The sequence below is a fragment of the Panthera leo genome, chromosome B4 (genome assembly GCF_018350215.1).
Source record: "Panthera leo isolate Ple1 chromosome B4, P.leo_Ple1_pat1.1, whole genome shotgun sequence".
Taxonomy (NCBI): domain Eukaryota; kingdom Metazoa; phylum Chordata; class Mammalia; order Carnivora; family Felidae; genus Panthera; species Panthera leo.
This window is the reverse complement of record NC_056685.1, coordinates 12,477,727-12,493,605: the sequence shown is the minus strand read 5'-3', so window position 1 is coordinate 12,493,605 and position 15,879 is coordinate 12,477,727. Positions and strand designations below refer to the sequence as shown.

Sequence of the window (15,879 nt, the reverse complement as noted above, 5' to 3'; positions counted from 1 at the left end):
GAGAGCGGGGTGGGGGTGGGGGGTTGTGTTTTTCTCATACACTCTTGAGAAAATTGTCGGAGTTGGGGGGGGGGCAGTTAGTGAATGTCTTCACTCCTTAGTTCTCAAGAATTAAAACAAAAGCAATAAAGACATAAGGCATTTTGTCGGAAATTACGTTCTTTCAGACCCCATAGATTTAGACTCACAATTATTACGGCTGGTCTAAGGTCACTCACTGTCAGACTCAAGACACCTCTGCTATTGTTCTGACTTTAAGATTCAAGGTGATCAGCAGCTTGCTTGTACAACTTCCCATGTTGTCAGTGAGCAAAGGGCAGAGGGGCAAGGCCTGGGGTGGAATGTCAGTGCCCCCCGGGGGCGGGGGGTGGATTTCCGGACGCCCAGGAATTGGTTATTTCTGAGGGCCTTCATTGTTCATTGCCCAGCTCACTGTCCCGTCCTGGAAACTCCACTCATCTGCGAGTGGGGAGAAGTGAACTTGAAGGCAGGGTCTTTGGCCCACACTTACTTACTAAGCCCCTGTGTGTGTGCCAGGCGCTGTATTAGTGCTGGAGATGCAAAAAAGCTCTCCAGGAGGCAGTAGTAGCCTAGAAAGAAGACGCCCCAGGGAACAGAAAAGTATGGCCTGCGGCAGCACCACGAGCAGAGGTGGAGCCCTTCCCCGAGGGCGTCTGCAGAGTCCCTGAAAACAAGGTGTTCTGGAGTGAGGGCAGAAGGGAGCAGGGGTGGTTGGGGTGTGGAGGGCGGTGCTTTCTGGGGTGAGAGCGGGTAGCTTGAACAAAACAAGATTCTTCTGTAACGTGCCATGCCTGCAAATTGGCCTCCCTCCCTTCCTCCCCTCTCCCTTTCCTTCCTTCCTTCCTTTCTTCTAATTTTGCTGTTGACCCTTCACAACAAATGTAGATTTTTTTTTTTTATTAAATCAAATTTAACTTATTTTGCTTTAAGACTTAGAGTTTGTGGGACGCCTGAGTGGCTCAATCAGTTGAACGCCCGGACTCTTGATGTTGGCTCCGGTCATGATCCGGGGGTCGTGGGATCGAGCCCCCACATCGGGCTCTGTGCTCAGTGTGGAGCCTGCTTGGGATTCTATCTGTCTCTCCCTCTGCCCCTCTCCCCTGCTTGCACGCATGTGCTCTCTCTCTGAAATAAAAATAAAATAAAATAAAATAAAATTAAATTAAATTAAAATAAAATAAAATAAAATAAATAACATTTAAGAAAGACTTAGAGTTTGCTGCTTCAAGTCTCTGCTAGTGGAGAAGCAAAAGTTTGCCTTCCTCCCAGGCCGCAGAAGACCCTTTGCGGAGACCTCCATGACCTCAAATACCTGCTCCAAAAGCAGGAGGCAAGGTGCTTTCTTTTTTTTTTTTTTTTCTTTTTTTCCCTCTTCTTCTTTTTTTTTTCTTTCAGGGAGAGAGCAGGTGGTAGAGACCCACCAGCCTCCTCATTCCCAGGCTTTGCAAGAATGGGGGCCATACTGTCATCTCCAAACATTTTATAGACTCTCACTTGGTGGTAATACTGATTGAACGTATCCACTAATATCAGGAGTTACTCTGGAATCACTCACAAACCAAAGCGATCGGCCTGGTGTTAATCATGGCAGCCTCTGCACGTGTTGGAAAAACGGTAGAAGGCATTATTAGTCTACAGACAAGAGGGTTGCCAACTGGTGGGCTGTGGGCTCGTCCTTGCCTAGGGATGGGTTTTGTTTGCCTCGTACGGTGTTGGTTTGTTCTTTTGGCTGTTGTGGGAATCTGGAGGAGTTTCCAGCATCTGACCGGGGTAGACTTCTTGGGTGGAGAACCACTGACTGGGTCCTGCTATCTTCCATCACAGTCTGGAACACAGAAGCCCGGAGAGATTATGGGATCTGCCCTAAATCCTACAGTGCTGGCCCCAGGCCACTGGTCTCTTGATTTCCTCCCCAGGTTTCTTTCCATCACATTGTAACGCTGTTCTCGAACGTAGCACTTGTCTCCTCCTTTTGCCTTCTGCCATCTCGGGGTAGCCCCTGTTTCCAGGAGGCAAGGATCCAGTGCCCCACAGGAGCGGTCACCCCCACGCGGGGCCTGTGCCCCTGCAAGGCTCTGCATTCTGTCCCCCGCCTCCGTGACCACAACAGCTATTCCCTGCACGCAGCTGGTCCTGAGACAGATACAAGTGCCTTATCTAATTAAGTAATTTAATGCACTCCAAAGTCGATGTGTAAAGGTGTAGTAAATGTATAAATAATTTCAGCATGTTTCATCGTGAAAAAAATCTATAAGCTTCATCTGGATAAAAATTCAATCTCATTTGGCTTAATGTGCATTAATATCAGAGCATTCCCAACACTTGCCTCAGCTCTCGGGATACGCAGAAATCAAAACACACCTCACCGCCTTTGGGGAGACATAGTGTAACCATTTCAAAGAGAAGTAGGGCCCCCCTTCTTCAACTGAGCAGAAGAAATTACCTTTAAGAAATCCAACTCAACAATGATTAGCACAAAAAAAATAATATATTGAAAACAAATAATATTTTTTAATTGATTTTTAAAAATTATTTTAGAGAGAGAGATCGTATGGAGAGGAGAGGGGCAGGCGGGTAGAGGGAGAGAGAGAGAATTGTAAGCAGATTCCACGCTCAGTGTGGAGCCCGATGCAGAGCTCAGTCCCATGACCCTGGGATCGTGACCCGAACCGAAATCAAGAGTCAGATGCTCAACCGACTGAGCCACCCAGGTGCCCTGAAAACAAACAATATTATTTAAAAAATTGGAAAGCGGGTCAGGAAAAAGAAAGTAGATGGTCAGATTTAATCTGTACTCTCGGAAGCTGATGGCTGTCCCAGGTCCTTGAACCATGGTGAAGGTTGGCAGACATAGCTGTCCTAATGTGCCAGAAGGGGGCTTGAAACACTCTGCTTTCTTTCAGAAAGGAACCATGGGAAAACTGATCACACCTTTTTCTTTTCCATAGGGATTGGGAGTTTTGGTCCTCACATCCAATCCTGTAGCTCAGAAAACAGTCGATCTCAGTTGCTGCTTCTGTGGTTCACTTGCAGTCTTGTCTTTCAGGTTCTACATAGAAAGCATCTCGTACCTAAAGGATAATGCCACCATTGAGCTCTTCTTCCTGAATGCTAAGTCCTGTATCTACAAGGTAAGAACTTTTTCTTCCCGTTCAGCTTCCCCCTGAAATCCGAGAGTAGCGTTTGGAGCTGGCAATCCCAAGTTGCTGCCCCGATGTGATTGTATTGATTAGTAGACGTAATTTATAAGTGACTTAGTATAAATAAATGAGAACGTCATGGAAGTAATACTATCTGTTTAATAACGGGACTCCTCTGGATCCTGTCACTCTTTGGCTCCTTGGAGGTGTGCCTTCGTCCCTCAACCTGGCAACTGAGACAAAGGGGAGACGTGGACGGGGAGGGCAGATGCACAGGGTCCACGCAGATCAGTCTCCGAAGGATGAGTGGGCTGCTTATAACCAAATGCATGCGTATTGACCGTTTTTAGATGTTCTGGCAACATCTCTCAGTGATGCAATTTGCATCAATCGGCACTTTAGGCTGCACAGATTTTTTTTTAAGGATGCTAAAATACACATAAAATTCATCGTTGTAATTACTGGTAAGTATACAGTTCAGTGCTATTAAGTCCGCTTACAGTGCCGTGCAACCATCGCCTCCATCCATCTCCAGAACTCTTTGCATCTTGCAAAACTGAAACGCCGTCCCCACTAAACGCTCACTCCCCGATCTACCCATCCCCCCAGCCCCTGGCCATCACCATCCTACTTTCTGCCTCTATGAATTGGACTACTCTAGGGACGTCACGTAAGAGGATCCTATAGAGTTTGTTCTTCTGTGACTGGTGCATTTCACTCAGCAGTAGGACCTCAAGGTTTATCCACGTTATAGTACAGGTCAGAATTCCCTTTCTTTCTAAGGCTGAATGATATTCCGTTGTACGTATAGACCACATATTGTTTATCCATTCATCCGTCAATGGACACTTGGGTCGCTTACACACCTTTGGGCTATTGTGTTTAATGCTGCTGTGAACGTGGGCCTGTAAATATCTCTTCAAGTCCCTGCTTTTAGTTTTTTCGGGTGTGTACCCAAAAGTGGAACTGCCGGATCACATGGTCTTTGTACGTTTCATTTTTTGAGGAGCTGCCATATTGTTTTCCACAGTGACGGCACCATTTGTACTCCCACCGACAGTGCATAAAGGTCCCAGTATCTCCACATCCTCACCAACACTTGTTATTTTGTGGGGGGGGTTTAATAATAGCCACCCTGCTGGGTGTTAGCCAGTATCTTATTGCGATTTTGATTTGCATTTCCCTAATGATTCCCTAAAGATGCTGAGCATCTTTTCAGATGCTTGTTGGCCATTTGTACATCTTCTTTAGAAACATGGCTATTCAAGGGACAATTCTTTCTTTGTAATATTGTTTTCTAATTTTTTTTTAAGTTTATTTGTTCTTTTTTTTTTTTTTTTTTTTAAATTTTTTTTTTTCAACGTTTTTTATTTATTTTTGGGAGAGAGAGAGACAGAGCATGAACGGGGGAGGGGCAGAGAGAGAGGGGGAGACACAGAATCCGAAGCGGGCTCCGAGCTGTCAGCACGGAGCCCAATGCAGGTGAGATCATGACTTGAGCCGAAGTCGGATGCTTAACCAACTGAGCCACCCAGGCGCCAGTCAGGAGACAGTTCTTAACTGGGTAGGACAGTCCCTCGCCCTGCATCAAGTTCACATGCTTGTAGTGTTTCCTTTCATTGGATAACCCAAAATGCCCACACACATTTCTAGCACACACCCCCTCCCTCGGGAAGGAGGCTTGCAGAACACCTTGAGAGCCTCTCCTGGGAGAACGTATTTGAACACTCACACTGGTGCTCATGAAGGAAGCCTTCAGGGCACCACCTCAGGCCAGCTCATTAACCACCACAGAGAAAGCTGATATTTAAGAATATCACACCGTGGCATGCTGGGTGCTGAGGGCTTTCTGTAAGTTGTGCGGCTGAACCTTCACAACACTTTGAGGCGAATACTACTTTCTATCCAGGTTTTCCCTGTGAGGAAGGTGAGGCACAGGGAAGTTAGGAGATTCGCCCGAGGTCGCGTATCTGCCAAATGGCAACATTGGCTGGGGGGCCCGAAGCTGGCAGTCTGACTCCAGATCGTGGGGCTCAACCGCTGGGCTGCCCTGAGCCCCAGAGGGCAGGCTCTCCCGAGAGTGGAGAATGCCCTGGCAGCCACAGAGAACTTCAAAGCTAAGTGCACTCATCGTAAAGTGCTCAGTGGCCGTCCTCAGAGAAGTCTGAGGAGATCCCACCGCCTGTGTTTTCATGTCTAACCAAACCCTATCTAGGGGGATTGCAACAACTCGCTGAACATTAAAACACACACACACAGACACACACACACACACACACAAGTTGGATTGGTATATCAGCCATCCGTTTTTCTTCTAGAAATACGTCAGCATGTTCATTGCACAGAATAGTCCCTCTAAATGCAGGTGTCCACAGTGATGGAGGGCCTGGTAAGGATCAAATTCAGTCGTGTGAAAGGACCTCACTTGGTGACAGTTGCTGAGCCAGGACTTAAACTGGCTCAAGCCCAGACCGCTCGGACTACAGTATTTGGGGGTTTCGCTGAATGGAGGAAAAAGACACTAACCGCAGGTCCAGGAACTTGCAAATTCCTTCCTTTCTCTAAGCCCGTTTTCTCATTAAAGCGTGGAAATAATAATACCGGCCTCAGGTAGCTTACAGACTGAGAGTCTCTGAGGGTTTTTGTTGAATGAACGGGAAGGCCCTTGGAGAAAGTTCAGGAATACAAAGTTGAGCATTGTCCACCAGGTGGCACCCTGGGGCAGTGAATGTCTGGACGCGCCAGTCCCCCGAACTGATTTCCTCAGTTCAACCCGGCGGGAAAATTGGCCCCAGACCGTGCTTGTACAGACACCTGGGTAAAGGTGAGAAAGTTTCTCTCTCGCAGGTGTTCGATTCAGTCCAGATACAGATGCTTAGCTGGAGCGGAAGGCTGCAGTGCTTATGAATACCATGCTGCTCAAAGACTCTGGGATCAATGGAAAATAGAACAGGAGACCAAATCCCCAGGTTCTCCAGGTGGGGGTTAACAGTGCAGCCACGTTTGGGGCCAAGGCACCCACAGCGTCCCCCAGCCTATCGCCTGGGCGGCTCTCTGCCATCCAGAACCCCAGCTGTCTCTTCTCAGGATCCGGACTGGAGCCTGGCTTCCCTGAAGTTTCTATCAGAGACCAAGTAGGGTCACAAGACCGCCTGTCTCCCTCCCGTCCATCAGAAATAACATTTTCGTTTGCAGAAATTGGCACTTCGGGCTTATTTATTTGATCTTTTTTAAATGTTTATTTATTCTTGAGACAGAGACAGAGCGTGAACAGGGGAGGGGCAGAGAGAGAGGGAGACACAGAATCCGAGGCAGGTTCCAGGCTCCGAGCTGTCAGCACAGCGCCCGTCGCGGGGCTCGAACCCACGAACCGTGAGATCATGACCCGAGCCAGTCAGACGCTTAACCGACTGAGCCACCCAGGTGCCCCCCACTTGGGGCCTATTTGAAATGTTCACACGTATCATCTTACGTGATGATCTCGCCTCCTGGGTGAGATAGACCCAGAATCTTTAGCTTTCCGGAGAAAGAAACTGATGTCCGGGAGGTTAAGCGACTTACTCAAGGACCAAGGACCGGAAGTGGTGGAACAGACAGGGCGGCCAGTTTTGCACACTTGTAACTATGCAAACGCGGGGGGAAGGCCCCGCACAGAGTGTCATTGGGAGTTGCCATCTGGAGCCCCGCACGCCTGGGTTCCCGTCCTAGCTGCGCCCCGCAGTGAATGCAGTGAACGTGCGCGCCTTCTGTGGCGTCCCCAGGCTGAATTCTCCTCTCTGGTTGAACAAGGACATTAAAGGCCCCGACCCACCCCCTTGTTGGGAAGCCGAAGCGAGACGAAGCGGGAGTGTAGTTGGTTAGCACTGGGCCAGGCACGTGATGAGCTAGCTAGCTCCCGCTGTGGTAGCACTGTTCGCTTGAACCCAGACGCGGGTTGTTCATCTTGGCTGAGAGTTTCTGTGTGCCCCTCGACGCCGCCTCTGGCACTTTGGAGGCCTGGAGGAGCCCGGAGGGCAGTGCCAGATGCTGATAGACATAGTGCGGTGCTGATAGACGGGGGCTTCGGTTTACCCAGCGCAAGATTGGTATTACCTCCCTCCCTGTTTCTTAGGGAATGATCCCTGCAGGGTACCAGAAATCTCAGTTGTTCAGATAAATAAACCCGGAGCCTGCCTTGGATTCTGTCCTCTCTCTCTCTCTCTCTCTCTGCCCCTCCCCGACTCGCATTCTGTCTCTGTCTCTCAAGAAATAAAAAATGTTAAAAAAAAATTTAAAGTCAAGTGGCTTTAAATTTTTTTTTAACGTTTATTTATTTTTGAGAGACAGAGACAGATAGAGCACGAGCAGGGGAGGGGCAGAGAGAGAGGGAGTCACAGAATCTGAAACAGGCTCCAGGCTCTGAGCTGTCAGCACAGAGCCCCGACGCAGGGCTCGAACCCACAAACCGTGAGATCATGACCTGAGCTGAAGTCGGACGCCCAACCGACTGGCTTTGAATGGCTTTAAATAAGAGACTTATTATGAAAAAAAGCCCACCACCTTCAACAATTTTAGCCGTTCCTTCTGTTTTTGTGCCTATGTCTAAGTAAGTTGGCACGAGGCATTATTCCTTGATTTATCCATTTTGGATTTATTGAATTCCAATTGGGACAGGTGAAGATTAAGGTGTCGTATACAACCACCCACACTTTCCCATTCCCCATTTTCCCAAAATGGCGGTAAGCACAGTTCTGGGTAAAAGCTACAGCCGTTAGCATTACATTATTGTGACTAATCCAGGTAGCGTTCTATGCTTGTGATTCCCTTTTTTAGACAACCACTTGTCTTACCTAAAGGTAATAACTGCCTTGCTATTACTTGTTTAGTTTCTATGTACCCATCATTTTTTTTCCCAAGAGCTCCTCCGGATTCCCGATGCATGCCCACATTAATTTCCAAGCGCTTCGGGTGATTCATCCATTCCTCTCTTGAGTTGGGTTTTTGCTGTTGCTTCCTGGGACCTCCCTGTCACCTTCCATCCTCTGACTCCAGTCTGGACCTGGCCTCATCCACAGCCCCCAGCACAGGACCCCCTTACCCATCCTGTCTGTTCGCCACTCAGCTCTGGAGTGGGTCCTCTGTTTCCTGGATCCCAAGTCTTCCTGTGTTTTCTTTTATGCCACTGTTTCACTGGAGAACATCCTCCAGTAAATCCAGGGAAAGTGCATATAGGAAGTACAATGTTTGGGTCCTTGCGTATCTGGGAAAGTCTCTCTTCTAATGTTATATCTGACTGATAGTTTGAGTGGATATGGAAGTGAACACATCTCTCAGAATATCAAAGGTGTTGCTTCAGAGTTTGCTCTGGGGAAGTCTGCTGTGCTATACGTTGTATGTGGACCCTCTCCCTCTCCCACCATCACCAATGGTATCTTTTAGGATTGCCTCTTTATTCCTCTTCCTCCGAAATTTTAGGATGTCATGCCCTGAAATGGGTCCTTGTAAATCCACGATGCTGTGTATTCGATGGGCACTTTTAGTCTGGAGACTGGTATTCTTTAATTCTGGGAGATTTTTCTGTGTTATTTTTTTGATGGTGTCTCCTCTTTTCTCTGTGCTCTCCTTGTGGAACTCTTGCTCATTAGATGCTGGGCAAAGCCTCCTGCTTTGATACCTTGCAGCTCTTATTTTCCATCTCTGTCTTTTTATTCTACTTTCTAGAAGATTTGATCAGTATTATCTTGAGCCTCTATTGGCTTTTTAACTTTTGATACTATGTTTCTAATTTCTAAGACTTCATATTATCTGATCTTTATATATATATATTTTAATTATATTAATTATATATAATTATTAATATATATATTTTATTATATTTTATTATATTATCCTTTACTATTTTTGAACTCCTTTTGTTTCAACGTCAATTATGCATATTCTGTGACGTTTCTGTTTCTTTTTAGTTCTTCCCCCACCCCCACCCCCCCATGTATTTATTTTGGTCTCTGTCTTTCATATTGGAGACTTTTTTCAGTTGACTGTTGGTCGTGGTCCGTCCATCTGTAGGTAAGAGTGAGGCGCCCAGGTGGAGGTGGTCCACTGGTGGATGTCCCTGTGGAGTGATCCAGTGGCAGACTGGTTCTTTGAGTAGGAAGCCTGAATGGCAGCGTTTGGATGACCTTTCTCATGGCTCCTTATTCTCTCCAGGGGAGAATCTTCCCACTTCCTGTCTGAGTACTCATCCTCTACTTCCTGTCTGGTCTCTACTTCCTGTCTGGTCCTCCACTTCCTGCCTGGGTGTGTCCCCCACCTCCAGGATCGGGGAGAAAACACCTCCAGTTGGGGTACAGATTCCCTTCTGATCCTGGCACTTTGGGTGGACCTCATTCCAGCTTCCTGTGCGTCTTCTCCAGAGAACAAACCTCTGATCTCTTTAATAGCAGAAAAGTGAGGAAAAGTGTTTTGTTTTGTTTTGTTCTGTTTGTCATTTTCCCCAAATTAGGAGCCCCACCTTCCTGCCTTCCACTCTTTCTTCACCGGGAGGCCGACGGCCTGACCCTGTGGGTTTCTCTCTCACTTCCTTTTGCTTTGCACTTTACGGTCCCCCTATTTTCTACAAAAATAGCAGGAAAATACAGTCAGAATCAATCCAAGTAGCAGAGGATTAAAATATGGTCATGAGAGAGCAGGGTTCTAATTGTGAACTTTAAGGGGAACAGGAGGAGGTACAGAGCGGGGGTCCCTGACACCCCACATAGCCACATGCTTCAACAGCATTTCTCATGTGTTTTAAGTCGCCACGATTACAGGTGGATGATGCAAAGGAAATTTATGACCAGGGGATAGATAAAACTCACTTACAAATGTGTGCCTTTTTTTGTGGAAAACTCCCATGGGAAGTCTACCCTTGATGTTGTGTGGAAAATCACACAGGAAAGCAGAGCTCTCCTGCCAAGCTTTCTTTCCAGTCTTCTCTCTCTTTGGATGTGGCTTCCTCTGCCGAACCGAAGAGGCCCATCGACCAGCCCCACGGGAGACAGTGGACTTGTCATACCCAATGGGAGTGATGGGGTAGATGTGGATTCTGATCTCAGCTTTTGCCCCGCCTTCGGGCTGCAGGATAGAATCCTGCCTTCTCTCCACTGCTGAAGGGAAATTGCTGTCAAGAGGTCATCACCACAATAATTTTTGAAAGTCTTGCCGGCCACAAGTGCTAGGACACAAAACGTCAGCGTCTTTTTTAATTTTTAAAAAAGGATTCCGATTGATAATACGGGATTGACTATCCACTCTTAAATATGATTGTCACAACAAAGTGCTTGTTCTCAACCCTTATCTTGTCCGCCAGTGATCGCTAAAGAAGCAACCCATCGTCTGTATCTAAAGGTGGGCTGCAGTGGGACTCTTTGGGCTGGAGGACAAATTGGCACGAGCATTCTTCAGAGTGAATTTTTATGGTCACCTTCCATGACTGTCACTAAACTAGGCACATACATAATGGTCAGTAAATTGTTTTTCATCAGTTACTTTCCAATCCCAGGGAGCAAGGATTTGCATAGCTCCTGTGAAATGGTCAAGTCTGGTGCCTACGTGTACCCACTGAGAGCAGATCATGTCTAAAGAAACTTAAAATTCCTGCTCTATGTGGGCTGCCGGTCTTGCCCCGCCTTCTTCCCTGAGCTGTCCACATAGGTTTGGGAGCTTCACAAATTATTAAAATTTAAATAATCATCCTTGGGGTGCCTTTGCTATGTAGGGCTAAACACCATCACTCTTGTTGAAATTGAAGTAAGTGGTCTTTATCCAAGATCTTCAAAGAGCTTTGCTAATGAACAGATCGTATCATCTTGTCTGAAGATGAGAGAAACAAAGCCCGCAGTCAGGCCCCACAGGACAAAGGAAGCAACATAAATATTAGTCTCAGACTTACAGAATCCCAGCCCTTCCTTGTCTTTTCACTTGATGATTGTAGGTTTAGTGTGTATATTCCTATGACAGGGGGTGGAAGGAAAGAAGGACAGAGAGGGACTTTTCGTTTTCAATTCTAGTGACAAATTTCACTCTGGCTCACCATCTTGGTGGTTCTCGTGACCTCTAAGAGAGAGACTCCCCGGGGTCACGATACGGGCCAGAAGCAGAAGGAATCACTGTGCCACAGAGTCAGAGCACGGTGGCCCAGCATGAATGGCCCATACGCCAGTGGGTCATTAGCCAAACAGGAGGGAACTTGACTGATGAAAAACTGGCAAAGGACTAAGGAAGACGGTTGTGCAAGACCACGTCAGTCCCTTCCTGCACCCCAGCCCCTGTTTGCCTGGGGCGTCATCATGCAGCCATTATGAGTTGTGCAATGAGCCGGGGTGCTTACACAGGCACAGGGAGGCCGGATGTGGCATCGGGTCGGGACCACTTGGGTGATAGACACACACATGGAGACACATTTGCATAATGTTCTCTCCTCGTTAGAAAAATACGTCTTACTAAAGATTCCCGTGAATGCCGAACAACGCTGAAGGACAGAGGCAGCGTTGTGGGGGTCAGATTGTAAGCACCAGTGAGCCCCAGTAAATCCTACAGACAGACAGGATATTTGTAGTGTGTCTAAATCACCCTCCATTTCCTCACCAAACTCAGTAAAATAATTGGAAAAGAAGTCATTAGCCCCCTTCTACGGAGGAAAACGAAACGGGAGGAGACCCAGTGATTTATTCAGTGTCCCGGAGCTGATGGGGGTGGGGGGTTGGAACTAGAACCTGGAACTTTCTAGTGAGAGTAGAAGTGATCTTAAGGAGGGTGGCAAGAACCAAAATCCTCAGCCATTTTGTGGTGAGGAGAGAGGTGGTAGTGGTGGGCGAGCTCTGCAGATTGTTCTGGATGGACCTGGCATGGATCGTCCTCCCTGAAATCTTATCAGCCTCCCATATGGTTGTTAGCCACGTTTTCTGTTATATTGAGCGTATTAATCTCACGCGAAAGTTGGAATTTCTGTCATTGCCGACGACGGAGGAATGCTTTTCGTTAAGATCCGGGGTTGTGTAAAGACCGCCACCAAGTCCCTTGGAGCACGGGGGTCGTGAAGAGGTCCTCCAGTTCTCGGCGCTTTTGGAGAACCTCACACCTGCCGCCCGGGGTTCTCGTGGGGCTATTTACTTGGAACTCTTGGAGACCCACAGATGGAAATCTTTCTGAGAATATTGTTAACCGTGACGCTGCTGATACATGACCCCGGGCCTCTTCCTTGAGCTCCTGAGTCACCTGGGATAAAACAATGCGGAGTGGGAGGAAGCGGGCCATCCTCCCCAACCCTGCTCTGAGCACACACGCGCACACCTGCGGGCGGTCACGTTTTGTCTTTCCGGGGCATTCTTCAAAAGATCAGAGAAAGCCGAACACGTTATTCAGTAGTAGGTGAAGCAGGTGCCCTCCTCCTTTCCCCTGTCATCCTCTTCTAGGGAAAACCCTGCACCCCAGGAGAGTGTGTGGTTTTCGCCTGCCCTCTCTGTGGTCTCATTCAGTTTATTTTCTCTGCCTGAGCAGAAAGATCCCACCTCTGGAGTGCCAAAGAAAGACCTTCCTCTGCCTTCTCTACCCTTCTTCCCTCTACAGGTACATTTTCATTTAGCGGATGAGTCACATCATGAACTAAAAGCTTGTGTTCACACTTAAAAGGGCTGTTCCTGATGGCTGGTTTTGAGTCGCACGCTAGACAAGCCTCTCCTCGAATGTTAACGATTAGCCCACCATCGACCATTAGCTGCAACACGGGTGTAAATGTTTGACAGGAGAGCACACAGAGCATGCGGGGGCCAGCGCCCGTGAGCGTGCAGGAAGTCAGTCGGTGGGAATGGAAAGGAACGTAGCGCATGTGGAAGCGGTCCACTGTGGAAACCCTGGACAGTGTTTCTGTTAAATCATTTGTACATTGTTAAATGATTTACATTCTGATGGGATCTGGTAATCCCAGAACGGCAATTCCACACATTCCTCTGTATCCCGACCCTGACAGTCTATATCAATTACAGCGGCCGTAAAGCTCTCTCAGCTGGTTAAGCATAAAGAATTATTGTGCCCGATCCTTCCATATGGTCTCCTTGGTTCTCGTAGCCCACACTTGTAGGGTCGTTCGGTGGCAAATATTATTATCCGTCTTTGAAATCACTAAGCCTTTTGAAAGAGCCCAAATGAAATCCCTCCCTCGAAAGATACAGGCTTGCTTGAGCGCATTGTTTTGAATTCCAGGGTCCAGTTGTGGACCACAAAAGAAACTCATTAGAAAATCCATGAATCAGAGTTCGGTTTATAATTCAAGTGAAAAATAACTCTAGTTTTGGCTAACTTCAGTGATAGATATGGTTCCAAGAATATGTTGGCTGACACCGAGTCCTTACTTTTTTTCAGTCGAAATGTAATTGACACATAATATTGTATTAGTTTCACGTGTACAACATAATGGCCCGATATTTGTACATTACCATCCGTCCACATAGACATTTATTTCCTTGTGTTGAGAGGTTCCAAGATCTGCTTCTCTTAGCAACCTTCAAATATACAGTAACTATACCTCTTAGCAACCTTCAAATCTACAATGACTATAGTCACAATGCTGTACATTATATCCTCAGGACTTATTCTATAAACTGAAAGCTTTTACTTTTTGGCCCCTTTCACCCTTCCCCCCCCCCCCCCGCCCCCACCACCCGCAACAACCAGTCTGTTCTCTGTATCTATGAATTTGAATTTTCTTTCTTTCTTTTACATTCTGTGTATCAGCACTATCATTCCGTACTTGTCTTTCTCTGTCTGACTTACCTCACTTAGCATAATGCCCTCAAGATCTATCTATATTGTAACAAATGGCAAGATTTCATTCTTTTTTATAGCTGAGTAATATTCCATTACACACACACACACACACACACACACACACACACATATACATACCACACTTTTTTTTTCCAAATTTTATTTAAATTCTAGTTAGTAAATAAATAAAATAAATTTCTAGTTAGTTAACATATAGTGTAACACTGGTTTCAAGGGCAGAACTGAGTGATTCGTCACTTACATACAATGCCCAGTGCTTATACAACGTTTTCTTTATCCATTCACCCATTGATGGACACAGGCTGTGTCCATGTTTACAACTGGCTGGTGTAAATAGCACGGCAGCGAACAAGGCGTGCAGACATCTTTTTGCCTTGGTTTCATTTCCCTTGGACCAGTCGCCAGAAGTGGAATTTCTGGATCACATGATCTGCGATAGTTCTATTTTTAAATTTTTGAGGAACCTTCATTCTGTTTTCCACAGTGGCTGTACCAGTTTATGCTCACCCCCCCCCCCCCCGCCCCAGTGCACGAGGGTTCCCTCTTCTCCACCTGCTCTCCAACACGTGCTATTTCTTGTCTTTTTAATGGTAGCCATTCTGACAAGCACCAGCTGATACCTCCCAAGTCCCTGTTGACTCGGGGGCACTCACGCACTCAGGGAGGTCCCTTGCCGGACAAGAGGTTGGGGGATTGTTTCTGGTCTCTTCACAGCCACTAAGGCCTTGTGACTTGGGGAGAGTCCCTTGACATTTCTGGATTTCTGTTCTCAGTGAAAGCAAAGGACTGGGCTTGGAGACAGCGGATGTTTATTACCTTGACCGTAGTGATGGGGTCACAACGTTTGCATACGTCCAACGTCATCAAATTGTGTGCATTAAATGTGCAATTTTTTCTGTGTATCAGTTACACCTCAAAAAGCTGCTTAGAAAATGGATATGAACTATATGCATATTGAAAAATACATATATGAGATTTTTTTCAAAAACCAAGGACAGGTTTATACACTTTTAAGACCATATCCTTAGATCATGATTAAATATTTAGGGGAAGAAGTAATAGGAAAGAAGCGTTTTTAAACTTAGACTCTGTGGCAGTGCTGACCAGTAGAACTTTCTACAAGGAGAAAAGTGGTCCGTACCTGCTCTGATCCCATGGTAGCCAGCTGCTGCATCGAACTGTTGAGTGCATAAAAGCAATGAAGGCATTGCAATGAGAAACTGTATTTTTAATTTTTATTTAACTTTAATTTAAAGAGTCACAATCCCATTATGACTTTTTTCTTTTCCATAAAGCCTTACTCCTGGTCCCAAAGTCAAGTTCACCAAGAAATCACCATTGGTTATCAAGTAACCTTAAGCCACTGATGAATCAGATTCACAGATTTGTAACATTTCCCTAATTTCTCATCAAGATTTAAAGCTTTGAGGTGACCGGGGAGATCCAGGACCACTGGGGTCTGCCTCTGGCTAAAAGCTGCGAATAGAATGTCGGGAATCATTTAGGGCCAAGTAATTCGGCACAGAGATATTCTCTGAGCGTTTGAGATTCTGGGAAACAGCTGAGAAAAAGGAGAGTGGGTATTTTTTTAGGAGATGTCCTAAAGAAATCCTGTTAAAGGACCAAACTTACCTTTCTTTTTGGTTTGTCCCTCTAGGAGCTGATCGATGTTGACAGTGAAGTGGTGTTTGAATTAGCCTCCTATATTTTACAGGTGAGTTGTCCTGTCCTCATCTGGCTGTCCCAGAGCCATACGCAGTAGAGACGGGAGTAAGATTGAGCACACCCAGCAGGCTGCCATATTCACTACCTATTTGTCATCTTAATTATTTATGACACTAATAGGAAGGAGCTACACCATGGCAGTCAATAGAGGCTTCTGGCATTCCAGAATTTGAAGACAGGGTCTCTCTGC

The 15,879-nt window shown here is 46.6% G+C and overlaps 1 protein-coding gene across 7 annotated transcripts in view; it reads left to right on the top strand.

Moving 5' to 3' along the window:
* The window catches only part of FRMD4A (FERM domain containing 4A), a 614,500-nt gene that overhangs the window by 489,585 nt on the left and 109,036 nt on the right, over positions 1 to 15,879 (top strand). For all 7 annotated transcript variants that reach the window (XM_042944929.1, XM_042944928.1, XM_042944927.1 and 4 more), the window contains 2 exons: positions 3,068 to 3,152; positions 15,622 to 15,678. In XM_042944929.1, the coding sequence (XP_042800863.1) occupies positions 3,068 to 3,152; positions 15,622 to 15,678 (142 nt within the window). The remainder of the gene's footprint in view (positions 1 to 3,067; positions 3,153 to 15,621; positions 15,679 to 15,879) is intronic.